This window comes from Chlamydotis macqueenii, chromosome 2 (genome assembly GCF_036417535.1).
Source record: "Chlamydotis macqueenii isolate bChlMac1 chromosome 2, bChlMac1.mat, whole genome shotgun sequence".
Taxonomy (NCBI): Eukaryota; Metazoa; Chordata; class Aves; order Otidiformes; family Otididae; genus Chlamydotis; species Chlamydotis macqueenii.
This window is the reverse complement of record NC_141557.1, coordinates 33,828,552-33,849,343: the sequence shown is the minus strand read 5'-3', so window position 1 is coordinate 33,849,343 and position 20,792 is coordinate 33,828,552. Positions and strand designations below refer to the sequence as shown.

Below are 20,792 nucleotides of genomic sequence, written 5' to 3'. Positions count from 1 at the left end.
GTACTGATGCTCAGAGCAGCAGTTGACCAACTGGTAGCACAAGCCTAAGGTTTATGGAATTACCTTCAGTAAGTGTAGAGAGGGTAGGTATCCTATGCCTGTAAGTATCTTAAGCTCATGAAGTTCAAAAAGGTGCAAGGTCCTGCACCTGCGTTGGGGTAATCCCCGATATCTGTACATACAGAGGGATGAATGGATTGAGAGAAGCCCTGTGGAGAAGGGCTCCGGGATACAGTGCAATGTGTACTTGCAGCACAAAAAACCAATCATATCCTGGGCTGCAGGTCAAGGGAGGTGATTCTCCCCTTCTAATCAGGTCTCATGAGACCCCACCTGGAGTACTGCATTCAGTTCTGGAGTCCCCAGTAGAAGAGAGACACAGACCTGTTTAATGGACCTCTGGGTCCAGAAGAGGGCCACAAAAATGATCGGAGGGCTGGAACACTCCTCCTATGAGGACAGACTGAGAGAGTTGGGGCTGTTCAACCTTATTGCAGCTCTTCAATATATATAAGGGAGACTTATGTGAAAGATGAGGGAGGTTTTTTTTTACCAAGACCTATAGTGACAGGACAAGGAGCAATGGTTTTAAACTGACAGAGTCTCGACTTAGATTGGACATAAGGAAGAAATTTTTTGTGCCGAGAGTGATGAGGCACTGAAACAGGTTGCCCAGAGAAGCTGTGGATGCCTTATCATTGGAAGTGTTCAAGGTCAGGTTGGACAGGGCTTTGAGCAACCTGATCTAGTGGAAGACGTCCCTGCCTGTGACAGTGGAGGTGGAACTAGATATTTTTTAAAAATCACTTCTGAACCAAACCAGTCTGTGGTTCTTCCTTTATAAACATCTCATATTGTTTTAATTTCCTTGCATGTTGTCACTAGTGTGGCTTCCTGCTGAAGTGTTTACAGTCTTTTTTGTTGCTGTTTGGAGATATGGGATACCAGCTTCAAGAGTCGAATTTAGATCAGAGAGTTGCTGAGCCATAGAGGTCTTGGGGATTCTGTCTGCTTTTTTGGGGTTTTTTTTGGATTGTTTTTTTAAGTAGCCAAAGCAGAAGATGAGTTGCAGGATAGAGTAGAGGAAAAAAGTATAGTAGGTTAGTGGCAAAGTTAGTATTAGTAAAAAAAGGCTCCCGAAATCTTTATTACAGATGTAATTTAAAAGGTACTACAATACAATCTTAACTTGGTTTTTTTGTTGTTTTTTTTTCTTTTTTTCTTCCCTCCTGGAAAGGAACAGATTTAAGAGGAGTCTTACAACTTACACTTGAGGCTGAAGAATTGACGCTTTCTAAGACTAACTCCTCTAGTCCGTGCTTTGGAGAAGGAAATGCTTTGATTCATATCATTAAAGGTCATTCCAGAAGTTCAGCAATAGTCAATTAGTTGAATATTCAACTACCCAATATCTTTGATTTCCAAATTTGACTACAGACCCTGATGTGGACTTTACTTCAGAACTAAATTCTAAAGCTGACTTTTGCTGGATTTTAGAATACTTTTATGAATGTGACACATGTGGTCTCTGCTTGGAAACTTGTATGCAACTTCCATATTATATGCAATGACACATGCTTATGTCTGTAATATGAACAGTTGCTATGCTGCTTTATTTCTTTAAATACTATTAACTTATTTTTTGTCTGTTCTGCAGCAAATGCATGGACCAGAATTACTTTTACTGGCAGTTTTCTTTCATGTTCCACTGTAGTATAAATTTACTAAGAGTGTCTGGGATGTCTCTATTTTGAAGGATTTGAATTCTGCCAGTAGAGGGCATACTCATCTTCCGTAATAGGAAATAGTCTGCTTCAGCACAGGGTTGTTGATGGATACCTTCCTGTAGGTCTATTGCAGTTAAAATGTATACTATACACCTAGCTTTGTAGAGTTCTATACAACGGTGATTCTATATTATTTGCTAATGAAAATGCGTGATTTCTTTAGAATTTGTGTTTGTGGATATCCTCGCCAACAAGTGAGAAAGTACAAGGGAGTCAACAGTAGGATTCCAGTTTCATCTGAATTCATGGTGCAGATGCTAACAGGAATTTATTATGCCTTGTAAGTTGTTTGGGTTTTTAGTATACATACAAAATAAAGAAATGTCAGCTTAATTTCTACACTCATTTAGGCATGGTATCTTTGAAATGTTTTATTTTCTAGTGGACAGATGCTGTGTCTAGCAATCAGCCCCTCAGGAAGAGAACACAATTGTCCAGCTAGTTAGCTGAAGTTACACATGTCATATTGGGGAAAGAGGGCTAGAACAGCACATAAGTATAACTGCTGATGTGAAAAAATCTTTTAAAAAACCCTTTCTAACCATTGTCTTCTGTCTGCATTTTTGCATGCTTAGTTTTGTCGTCAGTCTAGTTAAGGAAAAAGATCTTACAATTCTTTCTCTGAAATGCAGATGTCATTTACCCTTTGGTAGTTGTGTTAATATATAAAGCTTTCTTACTGACTGAAATAATTAGAGACTAGTAATACAGGAATACTCAAAAGATGGAGTAATATTAAAACAATTCTGCTTGCGTTTCAGAATATTTCATGACTAACTGATCAATAAGTAATGATATCATTTTGAAACTGCTCAGGGTGGCCAATGAAAATAAAACCTTTTCTTCATAGGCGCTACTTCAGAACAAGTTCTCTAAATAGGAGACTTGCTGCTAACAAACACAAGTAGTTCAACTCCTCTAAATTGAGCTATCAAGGAATACTAAATCTGTGAAGGTTATGTGACCAGGAAGGTTCATCTCTTTATATAGATGCTTATTATTATGTATATATTTACCTTTGTAGTTATAATGGAGAATGGGATCTGGCTCGTAAAGCTATGGATGACATTTTGTATAGAGCACAGCTGGAACTGTATCCAGAACCTCTGCTGGTAGGTGTTGTATTTCAGCATTTTTTTTGAGTAGAGTTTTTAGTCTAGGAAATACTTCCTGTGAACATGCATGATGTGACATCACACCAGGAACTGAAATCCCATGAGGTCTGTGTAGCTGTGCTGATGTTAATAGCTAGGTCTGCAAGTGTACACACACATGCATGGGTGTTTTCAGTATACTTAATTATTTTGTTATCTTTTCTAGTGAACAAACTATTTTCAGTAGAATGCTTCTAAGTCTTGAAAGCTTAGATGATAGTGCAGAAGCTCTCTGAAGTTCATGTTAAGTAATAGCCACATCATTAAACTGGAAACTTCTGTTTTAAAAAGTGGTGGATTTTAAACGTAACTTAGTTCTAAGAGATAATTGCAACCAGCGTTCTTTATAACCCATGCCTTTTGATCTTAAACTGGAATTGTACACAGTATTGTTCTTGGTGTAGTAAGAATCCCCTGACAGAATTCTTACTCTAAAACTTGGATCTTCATGTTAAGAACTTAACTGCGTGTTTTCTCTTCTAGGTTGCTAATGCAATAAAAGCTTCACTGCCTCAGGGTGCCATGAAATCTAGTAAAGAAGGTACAAAATGCATTCAGGTTGAAATTACACCTACTTCATCCAGAATATCAAGAAATGCTGTGACTAGCATGTCTATCCGAGGGCATAGATGGAAAAGGCATGGTAAGAAACACATTCTGCAATGAATTATCAGCTTTTTACACTTGTTTAAAGTAATATAGAGAATTTTCTAATTGCACATCTTCATTGCTAGTAAGCAAGCAGCAGTTTGGAAGGTTTTATTTTCTTAACTGGTGAATGGGAATCTTAATGCAGTTCAGATCATAGAATCATAGAATTTGGATTGGAAGGGACCTTTAAAGCTGTGAATGTATAGATGAAATATATTCTTTATTTCCTTAATCATGTTTAAAAAAACAACCCCAAAACAAACAAAACCATTTTTTGTTAAAGGGAGCTATACTAAGTTATTGATTCTTTAAAAAGGCTGATGTTCCTCTTTTCTTCTGGAAAATAATGTATAGAACCTGAAGCAAAGCAAGTATTTAGCAACTTTATAGCAGATCCCCATCTGTCTTAAATTACTTAAATAAAAATCAGATTTACGGGTAGAGGGGTAATATATTATCTTTTGGTGTCATGGTTTAACCCCTGCCAACAACTAAGCAGCACACAGCCATTTACTCACTCCCCTCTAGTGGGATGAGGGAGAGAATCAGAAGAGTAAAATTGAGAAACTTGTGGGTTGAGGTAAAGATAGGTAAAGCAAAAGCCACGCACACAATCAAAGCAAAACAAGGAATTCATTCATTACTTCCCATTGGCGAGCAGATGTTTAGCCATCTCCAGGAAAGCAGGGCTCCATCATACTTAACAGTTGGAAGACAAATGCCATCACTCTGAACATCCCTCCCTTCCTCCTTCCCCCAGCTTTATATGCTGAGCATGACATCATATGGTATGGAGTATCCCTTTGGTCTGTTGTGGTCAGCTGTGCCACCTGTGTTCCCTCCCAATTTCTTGTGGACCCCCAGCCTACTTGCTGGTGGGGTGGTGTGAGAATTAGAAAAGGCTTTGACACTGTGTAAGCACTGGTCAACAGTAAGGAAAACATCCCTGTATTAGCAACGCTGTTTTCAGCACAAATCCAAAACATAGCCCCATAGTAGCTACTATGAAGAAAATTAACTCTTTCCAGACAAAATCAGCACATTTGGGCAAACTAATGTAAGGGCTTCCACAAAGTAGAACACAGGTCTGGGCTGAGAAGTAGAAAAAATGATGCTGAATGTACTACAGAAGGAGAAACATTATATTCCACTTCTGCCATCTTCAGATGAGGGAAGAGCCACTGGATCAGCAATCAAAACTTGCAACGGCTGGTTCTGCTGGGTTTGTCACTCTGGCAGGCTAAGTGAGTGAGTGTAGATAAGAATGCTCTTCTAATAGGTTCAGTAAATACTTTGAAGCATTATCATAAAACTTTCTGTATGATGTGTACTGTTTGAGCTTCTGTAGTATATGGACAGTTTGGTTAGAAAAATATTGCCAAGTTACTTGTAAAGGACCGAGAGATAATTCAGGTAAGCATTGAGAAAATTATTTATAAATACACTGGTAGAAGATGACTTTAAAATTATGATAGAGCTTTCTGAGCAGTAATGCTACACATTGGTATCAACGTAGTAGCAATAGTATGCTGCCAGAGGGAGTGAGGAGGAAAGAAAGGTAAAATAACCGAAGTTCTTTTCAGTTGATTAAAAACTCCTTAAAACTATCAGACCAAGCTGAGGAGCAAAACATTAGTGTCTTTAACTTGAGTGAGGTCCAGTAGCAAGTTATTACTGAAATCTCAAGACTGCTAAGGATCATTTTAGTCTTTATTACTTATTTTCCTTTCTTCATGCTTACAGTTTTGTAAGCAGGGATTGTTGACCAGGTGCAAGAAAACTGTATGATAGCTCAGCTTTTAAATGGACAAATGGCCTCTGAAGCTTGGCAGTTTTGTCGCTATTATTTTTGAGTAGTTCTGATGCTTATTCAAATGAGGTGGTGGATGGGAACACAGATTAAGGATAATGAGTGCTAGTTCGTTCAGAAGAACTGAAAGTGTATTTAAAAAACCATTCCTTTTGTCTTCGTGTTTACAGAAAGAATGAAGTAAAAAAGTTACAGGATCAGTATTGGAACCATCCTTATAAGAATACAAATTTTTCAGCAAATATAAAATAGAATTTTTTACAATTATTGCCCTCTTGCAGGGGGTAATGCGTGGTGAAGTTGAAGGAAAAATGGGTGGGATGAGTGTGCCCTGCAGCAGATAGCAGTAAAGTGAAAGGGAAATGAGAATAATAGTAGGAGTCATAGAAATAAGGGGGAATGCAGTGTTTTTTGAGAGTCTAATAAAGCAGGACAAGTTTCACGAAACAGTGGTAATCTAGTTGGTATGACCCAAGTGAGGACTAGTCAGTGTTTAGTGATGAGGATTGAAAGATTAAGAACTCTTATGAAAAAGCTCCTGTCAACACTTTGTTTGCGTTCTTGGGAAGACTTTGGATTTTCCTTGATGGTACAGGATTTAATGAAGAGGAAGAAAATCACTTGGTGTAGGGCAGGGGTGGAGGAAAACTTGTACAGCAGGTTGTGGGAGTAGTTGTAATTTTGAAGGCTATGTAAACATTAGGCCAGTTCAAAGGCCAAAACTATGATATCTGAGTCTATGGTATCTTTGAGTGAGTGTCCAGTTGTTTTATTTTAAATGGTAAATGCTCCATGCATATCCCACTTCAGATAATCTCAAAATTTTCAATATAAAATACTAACAAAATCATTGTTTGTGACTTGAAAAGCTTTTTTAAAGTCGGAGTGGATGGTCTCCTGATTTCAAAATTCCTAATAATGTAATTTAGTACCCCACAATTCATGGTGAAAGAAAGATATGGAATACATCTTCAGGGTCAGTAGGCAGGAAAAAAATAACGAGGCTTGTGCTTACAGATGTTTGTTTGAGTTAAAATAAATACTGGAATTGGTAGAAATCAGATGACAAATGGTGTACCTCCTGACCATTATTCTGTCTTCCATGGTGTAAGGGCCAAAAACATATTCAGGAGTTTTATTTTTGTGCTTCACTATAATAAAAATGAGTTGTACCAAATGAATTAGGAAGCTAGAGGAGACAGCTGAGAAGTAGCTTCATCTTACACGTTACGTGGACCAGAAGACTTAATGAAGCAAACTATCCCTTGGGGAAGCAAGGGCAGCAATTTTCAATCACTAGCTATTTGTGTAAAATAAATAAAATTAAAATAAAAAAATTATAGCCAATCGCATTTCCAGCTGAGAAGCCTGAGCTTTATTTTTTTTTCTTTTAAAAAAATTGTTTACTATAAAAGTTTTCAGATATTTCAGACAAAAGTTTTCTTGTCAGTTTTCTTGATTGAAGTCAGTTTTGAAAAAAAACTTAACATTTAATCTTGTTGTGATATTCAACCCTGTAACTTGTTCACTAGAGATGTTACTTAGAAGGGCTTTTTAAAAAAAATCAAATTGGTGTTGTAAATTTGGACTTCTAAGGTAGGTACTGTAGAGGTGCTAAAGGTGAAGATCATTTGCCAAATGGACTCATCTAGTAAAAAAGGGTAGTATTTATAGAGTCAGTTAATACTAGCTACCACTTAGCAATAAATTTAGTGCTGTTGAATTGGATTGCATATAAATCATAAAGCTTAAAAAAGAGAAGCATTAGCTCTTCTATCTAGCATTATTTTTTTTTGTAGTGTTCATGTTTTAAAAACAAACCTTGAGTGACATTTCCATTTATCTTCACAAATAGAGGAAAACAAAACAAAACAAAACAAATTAGTGTTTAAGGCAGATAAATACTTAAATCACAGCATCATAGAATGTTTGGGTTGGAAGAGACCTTAAAGACCATTTGTTCCAACTCCCCTGCCATGGGCAGGGACACTTTCCACTAGACCAGATGACTCAAAGCCCCATCCAACCTGGCCTTGAGCACTTCCAGGGAAGGGCCATCCACAGCCTCTCTGGGCAACCCGTTCCAGTGCGTCACCACCCTCACAATAAAGAATTTCTTCCTTACATGTAATTTAAACCTACTCTTCTTGTTTAAAGCCATTACCTCTTGTCCTATCACTACATGCACTTGTCAAAAGTCCCTCCTCAGCTTTCTTGTAGGTTCCCTTTAAGTACTGAAAGGCAGCTATAAGGTCTCCTCAGAACCTTCTCTTTTCCAGGCTGAACAGCCCCAACTCTCTCAGCCTGACCTCATAGGAGCAGTGCTCCAGACCTCTGATTGTCCTCGTGGCCCTCCTCTGAACTCCTCTTATGTTGGGGGCTCCACATCCTTCTTATGTTGGGGGCTCCAGAGCTGGGTGCATTACTGCAGGTGGGGTCTCAATGAGAGCAGGGTAGAGGGGCGAGAACCACTTCCCTCAGCCTGCTGGCCACGTTTCTTTTTATGCAACCCAGGATGCAGTTGGCTTTATGGGCTGCAAGTGCACATTGCCAGCTCATGTTGAGCTTCTTGTCCACTATTGCTCCCAAGTCCTTTTCTTCTGACTGCTCTCGATCCCTTCTCTGCCCAGCCGGTATTTGTGCCTGAGATTGCCCCAGCCCATGTGCAGGACCTTGCATTTGGCCTTGTTGAACTTCATGAGGTTCACTGGATGGCATCCCTTCCTTCCAGTGTATCAACGGCACCGCAGCTTGGTGTCGTTGGTGAACTTGCTGAGGGTGCACTCTGTCCCACTGTCCATGTTGCTGACAAAGATGTTAAACAGGGCCAGTCCCAATCCTGACCCCTGAGGAATGCCACTCATTATAGATCTACTTGAACATTGAGCTGTTGACCACAACTCTTTGAGTGCGACCATCAAACCAATTCTGTATCCACTGAGTGGTTTGTCTGTCAAATCCACATCTCTCCAGTTTAGAGACAAGCATGTTGTGCGGGACAGTGTCAAATGCTTTACAGAAGTCTAGGCAGATTTCCCAGTTGCTCTTCCCTTATCCGCCAACACTGTAATCTTGTTGTAGAAAGCCACTAAATTTGTCAGGCACTGTTTGCCCTTAGTGAAGCCATGTTGGATGCCATCAGTCACCTCCTTATTTTCTGTGTGCCTTAGCATGGTTTCCAGGAGCTCCATGACTTTTCCAGGCACAAAAGCGAGTGTCTGGCCTGTAGTTCCTCAGCCTTCCATTTTGCCCTTTTTCAAAGTGAGGGGAGGAGGGGGTTTTGTTTCCCCTTTTCCAGTCAGTGGGAACCTCGCCGGACTGCCACAGCTTCTCAGATATGATAGACAGCAGTGTGGCAACTTCATCTGCCAATTCCCTCTGGACCTGTGGATGCATCTCATCAGGTCCTATGGACTTGTGCACCTTCAGGTTCCTAGATGGTCTCAAACCTGCCCTTCTGCTACAGTGGGTGGTTCTTCATTCTCCCAGTCCCTGCTTTTGCCTTCTGTGACTTGGCAGTGTGGCTAGTGCACTTGCTGGTGAAGACTGAGGGAAAGAAGTCATTGAGTACCTCAGCCTTCTTCATGTCCCAGGTAACCAGGTCTGCTGTTTCCTTCTGGAGAGGGCCCACACTTTCCCTTGTCTTCCTTTTATCCCTGGCATAATTATAGGAGTCTTTGTTGTTCCCCTTGATGTCTCCAGCCAGGGCTTTATCAGGGCTTTAGCTTTCCTGACCTGATCCCTGGCTGCTCAGACAACTTCTTTGTATTATACCCAGGCTTCCTGTCCTTGCTTCCACCCGCTGTGGGCTTCCTTTTTGTTTTTCAGTTTGTCCCAGAGCTCCTTATTCATCCATGCAGGCCTCCTGGCATTTTTACCTGACTTCTTCTTTGTTGTGATGTGTTGCTCCTGAGCCTGGAGGAGGACATCCTTGAACATTAACCAGCTTTCCTGGGCCCCTCTTCCCTCCAGGGCTACATCCCATGGCACTTTACTCACCAGATCCCTGAAGCAGCTGAAGTCTCCTCTCCCCAGTCCGGTGTAGTGAGCTTCCTGTGCGCCCTCCTCGCTACCCTAAGGATATCTCAATCTCCACTGTTTCGTGGTCACTGCAGCCAAGGTTGCCCTTGTGTGCTCCGCATTTCCAATCAGCCCCTACTTGTTGGTGAGAACAAGGTCCAGCATAGCACCTCTCCTTGGTGGCTCCTCTGTCACATGGAGAAAGGAAGTTGTCATCAACACATTCCAGGAACCTCCTGGATTGCTTATGCCCTGCTGTATTGTCCTTCCAAGAGATTTCAGGGTGATTGAAGTCCCCCATGAGGATGAGGGCTTGTGACCGTGAGGCTGCTCCTACTTGTCTGTAGAGGGCCTCGTCCCCTCTGTCTTCATGGTTGAGTGGCCTGTAGCAGACCCCTACTGTAATGTCACCAGTTCCTCTCCTCCCTGTAATCCTGACCCATGAGCTCTTGGGCTCCTCATCCATTCCCAGGCAGAGCTCCATGCATTCCAGCTGGTCGTTGACATAGAGGGCAACATCCTTTCCTCATTTGCCCTGCCTGTCCTTCCTAAAGAATCTGTATCCTTCCATTCCAACACTCCAGTCATAGGAGCCATCCTACTGTGTCTCCATGATGCCAGTAAGATCATAACCCTGCAGGCGTGCGTGCGTCTCTGACTCCTCTTGTTTATTCCTCATGCTACGTGCGTTTGCTTAGGTGTTCAAGTTGAGCCTCCGACGAAGCCGACTTGCTGGCTGGAGTGGCTGGAAATGAATGGTTATTTATGGCAGCTGGGAAAAAAAACCAACACAAGCTCTAGCAAGGCTGTCCTTACATAAAATCTGCCAAACTGCCTCATAAAAGCGTTACTCGGGAAAAACTCCTGTATGTAGAGGTAATGTATGTAAAAGAAATACCCCGATGTAACAGACTGAGTAAGAAGAGCTAAGCAGATGTTGGTCAGATGCATAACACAAAACCAAAGACATAAACTAGAGAAGAAGGACAAGATGTTATTTTTTTCCCCACTGCGGAAATTGACTTTGATGTAGTACACAAGGTTTAGAAATGTTAGTCTTTGAATCACTGTGGAGATAATTTTCTTACTTTTTTTTTTTACTTTCACTAATTCCTGAAATAGTTATAACTTTTTTATATGAATGTTAATTTTGGGATATAAACTCGATACTTTTGTGAATAATTCAAAATGCTAACATTGTTGTGCAGGAAATGCAGCTTGAGCTTGTGGTGGTTAAAATTGAATTACTATCCAAATGGGCAGTTTGCCTGTGCAATCTGAGGTAAATGATGTAGGCAACTATAATAATAAGGTAGACTATGATTGGAATATCTTTTTAATTAATTCTTAGCAACTAGTAATCGTGAAGTGCTTTTATCAAGGTTGGTTGTGCTACTTAAAGCGTTTAGAAATGTGACTTCAAATGCATTTTCCTTCAACTGCTGTGGACATATTTATATTAACTGACATAATTATTCCATTTTGTCCCTACACTTTTTAGCGGTGTCCTTTGTTTTCTCCTTTGCTACGTTGCTTTGTGCACTGGCTATTAATATCTCTTTCTCAAAGGATAGACCCCCAGAGTTGTTCAGCTTGAAGCAGTATTATCTTCAAAACCAAGCACTATGAAGCTGAAGGTTTGTTTTAGGTGTTCTTCAAAGTTTTAAAATAAGGAAGGAATGCTGCTATGAAGGACGTGGATTGTGTAGTCTTTTCCCTGCCAAGAGACTGTAAATGCTATGGTAGACAGGTTAATAGGCGTTGAGATACCCAATATCCCATTTTTTTCATTAATTGCCTTTTGTAGTTCAATGTTAAACTCAGAGAAAGGTATATTCCCTTTCACTAGAAGTAGTTAATAGCACTTAACTAGATGATTAGACGTAATTACATGGAGCAAAACTCTCAAGTTTTTTTGTTTTTTTTTTTCCCCAGTTCATTGTGGTAATGGTTACAGAACTGTGGGAATGCAGTAAAGTGCTGATATCACAGTAGGATTTTACATTTAGAAATGCACACCACCAGACACACTAAGTATCGCTATTATACCAAAATCTGTAACAAAAATATTCTTCCTCTGTTTTTCTGATTTCTAATGTGCATTCTGAGTCTCCTTTCTCTGGAGCTGGATGCTGTTAATTAGCGCTTTTCTGCCCTTAGTGGGGAAGGGACTGACAGTAAGCTCTGTTCCGCCTTGTCCTCTCTCTGGTGTCCTAGCTCTAAATGAAGTTTTTAGCAGATTCAACTTGTGCATATCAAGATCAGTGGATTCTGGGAAGAACTTACGCTAAAATAACTTGCCTGTGGTGCACTGACAGGATAGCAGGAAGGGATTTGAAGATTGCCGTAGGAGAGGCACAGGTACCTCACCCTAGTAAAATCAGACCAATGAGGCCAATCAGAGCATTGATTTCTCCTCACTAACCTTTCTACTGCTATATTTTTAGAAAAAAAAAAACAAACAACTATATTTGATGGTGAAATGACTTATTTTTTTATTATTATTATTACTACTGTGATTCATGGTGCTCAGTTGTTACCTTTGTTACTTGCAATAGAATACTTCTGCAGAAAGTGCTCTTAGAAAAAGTAACACTTGGAAACAGTTCTAACTTGAGTTGCCTGCCAAACATCAGGAAGTTAGCAGCTAATAGCAGCAATTATTAATGCCATTTCCTTTGGATAGTACAACTTGTTAAATAGATACTTAGAAGGAATCATAGAATGGTTTTGGTTGGAAGGGACCTTTAAAGGCCGTCTAGTCCAACCCCCTTGCAAGAAGCAGGGACATCTCTGACCAGATCAGGTTGCTCTGAGCCCTGTCCAACCTGGCCTTGAATGTTTCCAGGGATGGGACATCCACCACCTCTCTGGGCAACCTGTTCCAGTGTTTCACCACCCTCATTGTAAAAAATGTTTTCCTTATATCTAGTGTAAATCTACCCTCTTTTAGTTTAAAACGATTACCCCTTGTCCTGTTGCTACAGGCCCTGCTAAAGAGTTTCTCCCCTCTTTCTTATAAGGCCCACTTTAAGTACTGTAAGGCCGCTGTAAGGTCTCCCTGGAGCCTTCTCTTCTCCAGACTGAACAGCCTCAACTCTCTCAGCTTTTCTTCACAGGAGAGATGCTCCAGTCTTCTGGTCATCTTTGTGGCCCTCCTCTGAACTCTCTCCAACAGTTCTGTGTCCTTATGTTGGGGGCTGCAGAGCTGGACGCAGTATTGCAGGTGGGGTCTCATGAGAGCGGAGTAGAGGAGGAGAATCACCTTCTCAGCTTGCTGGCCATACTGCTTTTGGTGCAGCCCAGGATGTAATTGGCCTTCTGGGCTGCGAGCACACACTGCTGGCTCATGTCCAGCTTTTCATCCACCAGTACCCCCAAGTCTTTCTTGGCAGGACTGCACTCAATCCCTTCACCCCACAGCTGGTATTGATACTGGGGGCTGCCCTGGCCCATGTGCAGGATCTTGCACTTTTTCTTGTTGAACCTCATGAGGGTTGCATGGGCCCACTTCTCAAGCTTGTCTATGTCCCTTTGGATGGCATCCCGTCCCTCAGGCGTGTTGACTGCACCACTCAGCTTGGTGTCATCTGCAGACTTGCTGAGGGTGCACTCGATCCCACTGTCTGTCGTTAATGGAGATGTTAAACTGTACTGGTCCCAGTATGGACCCTTGAGGGACACCACTTCTCACTGACCTCCATCTGGACATTAAGCTGTTGACCACTATCCTCTGGATGCAACCATGGTACTTAGCATTTGCAGGTAAAATCAGGGATAGCTCTTACACCAGGTGACAGCAATGTCCATCCCTGCTAGAATAACCATCTCGCTCTGACACGTATTTCATTGTTGTGATAAGTGCAGACAGCACAAATGCCAGCAAAAAGCCCAGCGCTGAAGCCCCCTCGACCTAGAAGTACATTGTGCCTGCACAAGAGTCCTTAGTGTTGGAGACAGGGGGAGGAGAGGAACCCCTCCTGCTGAAAAGTGTTGGAGCTTCCACTTGAAAAATTATCTCATAAATTCCTCTGATTTGGGACTTCGCACTGTCAGTTAAATGCCTGTACTGCCAACTTCTGTCATGAAGCAGCAAACTGGCAATGTGATCTGGACAGTCCTTACTTAATCCTCGGGTCTGAAAGAGCTCTGTTATGAATAAAGCACAGGGATTCAGTTGAGCTTTGTTCTGAGCTGTGCTTTTAGTGGATTTTTAGTCTTGTCAAGTTTGTGGCCATAGTGTTTGCATATAGTATACATATATAAGACACATAGAATATATAACTATAGCATATGGTGTAGTTCTTGCTCTTCTTCACTTGTATTTCCATGATATACATCTTCATGGAGAGTGTGCCGTGACTATCTGTAACTGATGGCTTTTTTTCTTCTCCAGGTCATCTAAACACAGTTTTCTGGTTGTAGAGCTAGTGCTGATAAAGCAATTCTGAGTACTTTTAAAAAGACCTTCAGACACTGAGAGTACTTCATACACCGTGGAGGTGACAGGTTGCTAGGATTTTAACTTGCTGCTTACATATACTTGGAATTTCCCTAAAGTTTCAACTCCTGTTTTTATTTTCACTTTTTTTCTTCTCAACCTGTCTTCAGCTAATGCAGACAGGCATCTTTTGAGTTGTGATTTGTTTTACCCTGTAGGAACTATAGCGTTCTTTTCAGTAAATATCATTATTAAATCTCTTGTACTTACACACAGCCATCTTTCTAAGACTTTGAGAAGGTGTAGAGTTTTCTGTTTGCTTGGGGATTTTTGGCTATGTCTGCAGGAATCTTTGACTGTCTTGAAATAATTTTTTGGCCAGGCTGAGCTGTTGATGAGTAACAATAAAAACAATATATCTCCTGTTGACAACTTACTCAAATAAAATGAAGTAATCTTGGAACTAAGCTGCATTGGTTTTTGCCTTTATTTATTTATTTCCCCCCCCCCCCCCAGTGCTGCAGAAAGTTGTGGTACTTTCCCTCCCCCTACTTTAATCTATTTTCTAAACTGTACTTTGTAATTGACTTGTGTGACACAAATAAGTTTATTGCAAGCTAATTTAGTTGTAAGCTCATATAAGAAACTTAAAAAGGCTGAGGAAATCAACATATATGTTATATTACTATTAGGTGGCAAAAACTGCAGTAAAAGTCCATAGGTTTTATCTGAATAAATTGATTTTATTATCTGGAGAATTTTTCTACTTGTAAATATCGTTCTGGTTGAAAATAGTTATTTGAAATGAAGAATGAAAATGGAAGTCAAAGTGTGCTTGAGTTGGATTAGTTGTCTCACTGTTAGTTTTCAGTGACCACCGTGCAGCATTGTGATATTGTATGTATAGTATTTATGGTCTTACATGATAACACATGAAGTTGCTATGCCATTTCATTGTAAAAATGTTTCACTTTCATGTGGTGATACAGAGAATGTAGTCAGAACAGTGAATGATGGAGAGTTCTTTGATTTCGGAATCATTCTCTGAATGTTCGTTTCATGATCCTCAGAAATTGCAGTTTTGGAGGATTGAGCATGGGGCTTTCCAGAATGTAGATAGATACAGGCCAATAATTGGAAGATTGAAGCCTACAATTTAAAAATACAGCAAAATTTCATACTCACCAATGTTGCTAATTAACAAGAGGTTAATATGTGAACATCTGCTTTAATTCATAATGCTTTGGTTATCTGTAGCTGTTGGCTTTTGTTTCATGTTTTGTTTCAGACATCTTTTGTTTTGTTTTTTTTTTTTTTCTTATCCATCTTTAATTCTAGAACAACCAGAGAATGGTAATGATGCTACTGAGTTGGGCAACTTTATCATACCTGAGATTAGTGTCACAAGTGTGGCTGGAGAGAGGACCGGGAATGGGGAAAAGAGCAGAGCACTAGCAGACAATGATGTTCAGCATTTACAGGGAGTACAGGAATCAGCTACTGATCCTAGAACTGACAGCAAAGGCATGCCAGAAATCAGGAGGCAAAAATCTGTAAGAAAAATGATGGAGGATGGAATAAACTCATCTGGCAGAGTGCAGTTTTAGCACAGCACTTGTAGCTGCACTCTAAGGTACCACTGTTGATTGAAAGGGTCACTGCTGCATGTTTGGAGAATTAAAGTATGCAGTTAATATATTTGCATGAGTAATAACACAAATGCATGTATTGCACACAGCTTCGTCTGTGCCACAGACAATGGTGACATACTTACACATAGATTGATTTAATCTCGAGAAAATACACTGAGAGCCAACGTACCTTTGAGTTTATTAAGCATATTTATTGGGTTTACAAAATCCAGTGATCAATTCTATGAAGAATCCATCAAAATGGATGTGAAAAGTATCTCGCTGTGTACCTCAGATTTCCCAAATTCCACCTTTCGTGGTATACTGGAGATCTCATTTTGTGCTTGAGTTTTCAACTCATACCACCAGACCTATGATGCAGAAGGTGACCTTTCAGTCCTAAAGCATTCTTTGGTTGCTAAATGTGCAGATGCCATATTGGGTGTCCTGAGGTGTTGATCACATACCCTATAATTAACAGGCTTTGCAAAATCATGGATTGGAGTGCTTGCTCAAAATAAGTGTTGCACTTTTTCTTGTTCTGTGTGGTATCTTCTAATCTATAAATTTCTAATCTCCTGCATGAATTAACAAGACTGCATTTTTTTTTTTTTCAAAATCACTACAAAACGAGATTATGGGCATGCTTTTTGATCTAGTTAATGCAGCATTATTTGCTGTAGCTTTATATCCTAATGAACTTTAATTCCAAAATGTAATGGAATAGGTAAGTGTTTTGTCTTCTGAACTCTGTTCTGTTGCTTTATGGCTTCGTGCTTGCAAATATCAAAATGTAGCAATACATAAAATCAATAAATATGAGAAAGTCAAGTGCTAATTCTTTATTTCTTTTTCTACCACACAGGTAATACTGATTTAGCAATTCAAGAAGAACTGATAGAAGTGTCTGAAACTGATGAAGGGTTTTACTCTAGGGCTACTTCAAGTACAAGTCAGCCTGCCCTAGCTAACAGCAGCAACATGAGCAGTAAGAACCTTTTAGGGAAGAGCCAACGAAGGTCTGGAGGAAGCAAAGCTGGAGGAAAAGAAAAAGAAGGAGAAACCTGCAGAGAACACTTGTCGCGGAAACAAACTCAGAGAGCCATGAGTGAGAATCTGGAGCTTGTGTCTCTGAAGAGACTGACACTGACAACTAGCCAGTCCCTGCCTAAACCTGGCAGCCATAGTCTGGCCAGAACGACCACTACTGTGTTTAGTAAATCCTTTGAACAGGTCAGTGGCGTCACAGTTCCAAGTAATCGTGGTGGTGTATCTGGTTCAGAGGCAAACAGGTTTTCAGCTTGCAGTCTTCAGGAGGAAAAACTGATATATGGAACAGAAAGAACAGATCTTCCAATTTTAAGCAAACAACCTAATCAGCAGCGACCTCCTAGTATTAGCATAACCTTATCAACAGATTGATTAAATTGGCAAGTATGAAAACCAAAATATTGAAGGTTTATGCTGATATTGGTGTATTGGTACATTAAGCACCTTGATATGCTGTATGTTAGTCTCTTAAACCTCAAGCCCATAAGTTCTTATTTGACACATTTCACAGTAACAGTGAAAAGACAAAAGTTGTAATTATTTTGTGTCAACTTCTTAATAGCTTGGAAAGTTCCTGTTTGACTTAGTGTACTTACTCCTTGTTGCTTACGGCTTCATGTGAAGTTTACAGCTTCACCACTTTAACAAGCACTGATTGGTTGTTTAGCCACTGACCAAGATGTGTGGCTTTTTGCAGATGCACAGTAAGGGAACAAATAGAGGCTCTTTCCCAAATTCTACTTGTTCATTACCACCTGACATAGGCAAAACTGCAAGTACTTGTTTTATTTAAGAGGAGTCTTGCAGCATGGGCATGAAATTTTGGAACAGCATTATAAGAACATCAGCATTCTGTTATGTTAGCCATGAGAAAGCTGTGCTTACATGTAAGGTTAGAACTAGAAGCATCAGCTCAGTGTTTGATGTCTCAGCGGTTTTTGTAATGGTAGTTAGTACATGTTACAATGGTCATACTTCTTTATGCCACCTGTGTGAGTCTGAATTATAGATGCATTTTGGTTTTTCTAGATGTCTTTAAACTGCACCAAAAGTCATACAGCAGAAGTATTTGTGGGTGAGAGTTCTTACCAGTTGCTATAGTAGTCACTCTTTAAACTTACAAATTGTGTGTCAGACTCTCTTTCAGATTCTAAATATCAGGAACAAAGTTACTCATTGCAAAATCACTGTCATCAGTATTTTTGTTATTTATGGGGAAGAGAAGTGCTTATATAGTGATGTTATGTAGGAAATAAGGTATGAGCCCTTTGCACTGAATCAAGCAAATCAGGAGTGTGAATGTGTTTAACATGAACTTCTTACTTGAGACTAAGAGAATACTACCAAAGGTTGTGTACTTTCAGTAACTTGCAAGCACAAAGGGAAATTAAAATGTAAATATAACTAGCACTGTAATTGCTAGTCTTTTGTATCTATTATTTTTCTAGCTTGAAATTCTAAAACAGCAGCTTGTTCTCAAGGTTACCTAACTTTTAACCTTCAGTTAGTTTGGTGACCTTGTTTGATACCAACTTTTGTAACGTTAAGATTTTAATTAAAAATTAACATTAAAACTGCTTATGCAGAAATTTGGAGAAGCAATAGCTGACAAAACCACTCCAGTAGCAGTGATGAGCTGGTAAACAGACAGTATATTATTGTGAGTGGAGAAATAGGATGAAGATCTAAGGCATAGTCATTCCTGAGTGTCCAGATTTCTGCAGCTAGTGATCCCTTATTGTCAAGAACCTTGTAACGGAACAAACACTAAAATTCTGGTGGACTTTCCTGTTTGCCTGGAGAGAAGTTTAGGTATCCCTTTTTGACTTAAACTGAAGCACAAGTAACTTTTAAGCAGATTATGTTATTCAGGTTTATAGCAATTAATAAGCTGGTTAATTAATGAAAAGAGGTTAGGAGACATAGCTGATAGGGACAAATTTAAGTGGTGTAATTCTGTTTCTAAGACTGTAGACTAGATGTGTACATTTCTTAATATTCACCAAAGTCTGTGGAATAGCTGCATCAGTCTCTACACGTTTGTCTTCACCTGAGGGCCTGAGTTTAAATGAACGTGCCACACTCTCACATTCTTCAGTTTGTTTGACACTGTTCAATTCCAGTAGTGCAGTATTTCATCTTTTTACAGTGACGTGTTTTCTTAATTGTACATTGAAACTTACATTCCTAATGTGTAAACTACAAGGTTGTCTTGTTTAGTGTTTAATACCTTGGCCAGTGAAATAAACTGGTTCCTTGAAGCTGTGTGTTTTTGTAAATACTTGTATAGCAGAAACCTTTGCCCTTTTTTTACAGGTGTTTCTGCAATACACTTTAGACAGCACATTTGTTTCAGATTGACTAATACATATGGCTCTGGGAGCATGCATAACCACAGGCAATAGGAGGATTTTAGGCTACTGATAGCAAGATGTTGGCTAGCACTACACATACTGAGTGTAGAGCTCTCCTTTCCTTTAAATTTGTTCTAGGTGTTACAAAGAAATAACCTGTAGAACTTACAGCTGCCTCCTGCTCTGCTCTTGCAGTGTAGCATTTAGGAATACTTTGGAAACACCTTACAGTAATTTAAATCGAAACGTGAACCAGAATAGAGAAATAAAATTGCAACTGACAAATGTTCATTGTGACGGCATTCATTGTGAGTTAGCGTTAAGGGACTAGAATTGTTAAGTATCTGTACTGGTTCCGTTTCATTTAGTTTGTGATTGTTTCGGTTATTGTCACAGACACTCTTTTGAGCTGGGTGTTGGTATGAAAGATGTTTATTATACTGGGAAGATTTAGTCACTTTAGCTATAAATAATTAGCATTTTGAAGGATCTAAAATGCAGATCTGTAAGATGTTTACAGTAGTGTTGGCTGCAAGTCAAACAGTGGTAAAGTAAAGTCAGTTTATCCTTTTATCCAGCTAATTATTCTAACTGTAGTCTGGCTTGAACCCAAGACATAGGCTCATTTTGGTACAATGGAAATTACACAAAGCTTCAGACTTTTTGGAGAAAACAATAAAGTTCTTGGTACTAAAGGCTACTGTTTGTACGTGTGTGTGTGGGTTTATATAAATATCTGTGTTAGCAATGAGCATATTTTTGTGGACTGACATCACACCTTCATACAGATAAAACTTTCACCTGTGCTTCTTTCTTTTCTTTTTTTAAAAAAAAAAAAAGTGGTGGAGAGGGATGTCAGAATTATTTGTTGTCTAAATATCCTGGAGACTTCCAGAAGACTTGTGCTGCAGTGTTTCCATGCAGGACTTGGGGAGAGGTGTAGGGCAGGAAGCAGTGATATTAATTCTTTCATGATATTTATAAAATTGTTGAGCTCTTGGGTTTTGAGCATTATCTGATCATTTTAGACTGATGGATGAAAAATGTGTATGAAGGAAGTAGAGGCCTTCTAACAGTGTAAGGAAAACCTATTAAGACGTCCCCTATTGTAGTCTACCCGGGAGTGCGTAGTTCTGATGAATACACTCCATCAGACGTGGCTGCAACATTCTGCAGAAAAAAAATGTTATGTAGGAGTGAATAATCTCAAATGATAATAGAAGTTGTTTTAATGCTGACGTTTGTAACTGACCTTACTGTTTTAAATCAAAGGATACTGTTACCAGTTATGGTGTTGAACAGCAACATTTTCAAAACTGTTGAGAAGAACTGTGTTTGTTGTGAGAATCTATGTTTGTGCAAAAAGCATACGGCCTCTAACCACTCACTGTAGAGCTGCAATGAGTTTTCTGAAGGGAATGAAATGTCCTTGAATTGCCTTGAATACCTGACAGATTTGACAGGTACAGAAATATATAGCTATTTAGCCACACTTCTCTCTAAGGAGGTCTCTTCTGATGTCAGTGAGGATTCTAGAAATTTCAGACTTAATTGTCTGATACCTTTGTCAGTGTTTGAGGCTTACAGTGCTGTATGTAGATGTGTAATACATTGCCATTTGTGTAATTGTACTTCTGAGACTGCAGACTAGATACGTACATTTCTGAATATTCACCAAAGTCTGTGGAATAGCTGCGTCAGTCTATAGATGTCTGTCTGCACCTGAGAGCCTTCTCACATTTGTTGGTTCATTGCGTGACACTGTTCTGTGTTTTAGTAATGCAATATTTCACCTTTTTTACAGTGAAGTGTTCTCTCAATTGTACATTAAAATTTACATTCCTAATGTGTAAACTACAAGGTTGTCTTGTTTAGTGTTTAATAACTTGGGCAG

The 20,792-nt window shown here is 39.7% G+C and overlaps 1 protein-coding gene across 4 annotated transcripts in view; it reads left to right on the top strand.

Annotated features, from left to right (window-relative positions):
* Nucleotides 1-19,391, top strand: part of HYCC1 (hyccin PI4KA lipid kinase complex subunit 1) — a 49,579-nt gene extending 30,188 nt beyond the window's left edge. For 2 of the 4 annotated variants that reach the window (XM_086742509.1, XM_086742510.1), the window contains 5 exons: nucleotides 1,951-2,067; nucleotides 2,812-2,899; nucleotides 3,425-3,584; nucleotides 15,202-15,216; nucleotides 16,360-19,391. In XM_086742509.1, the coding sequence (XP_086598635.1) occupies nucleotides 1,951-2,067; nucleotides 2,812-2,899; nucleotides 3,425-3,584; nucleotides 15,202-15,216; nucleotides 16,360-16,916 (937 nt within the window). In that variant the 3' untranslated portion in view covers nucleotides 16,917-19,391. Of the gene's footprint in view, nucleotides 1-1,950; nucleotides 2,068-2,811; nucleotides 2,900-3,424; nucleotides 3,585-15,201; nucleotides 15,497-16,359 lie in introns of all 4 variants that reach the window. The other 2 variants (XM_086742512.1, XM_086742511.1) reach the window with 2 other exon arrangements.
* Nucleotides 19,392-20,792: the final 1,401 nt, after the last annotated feature.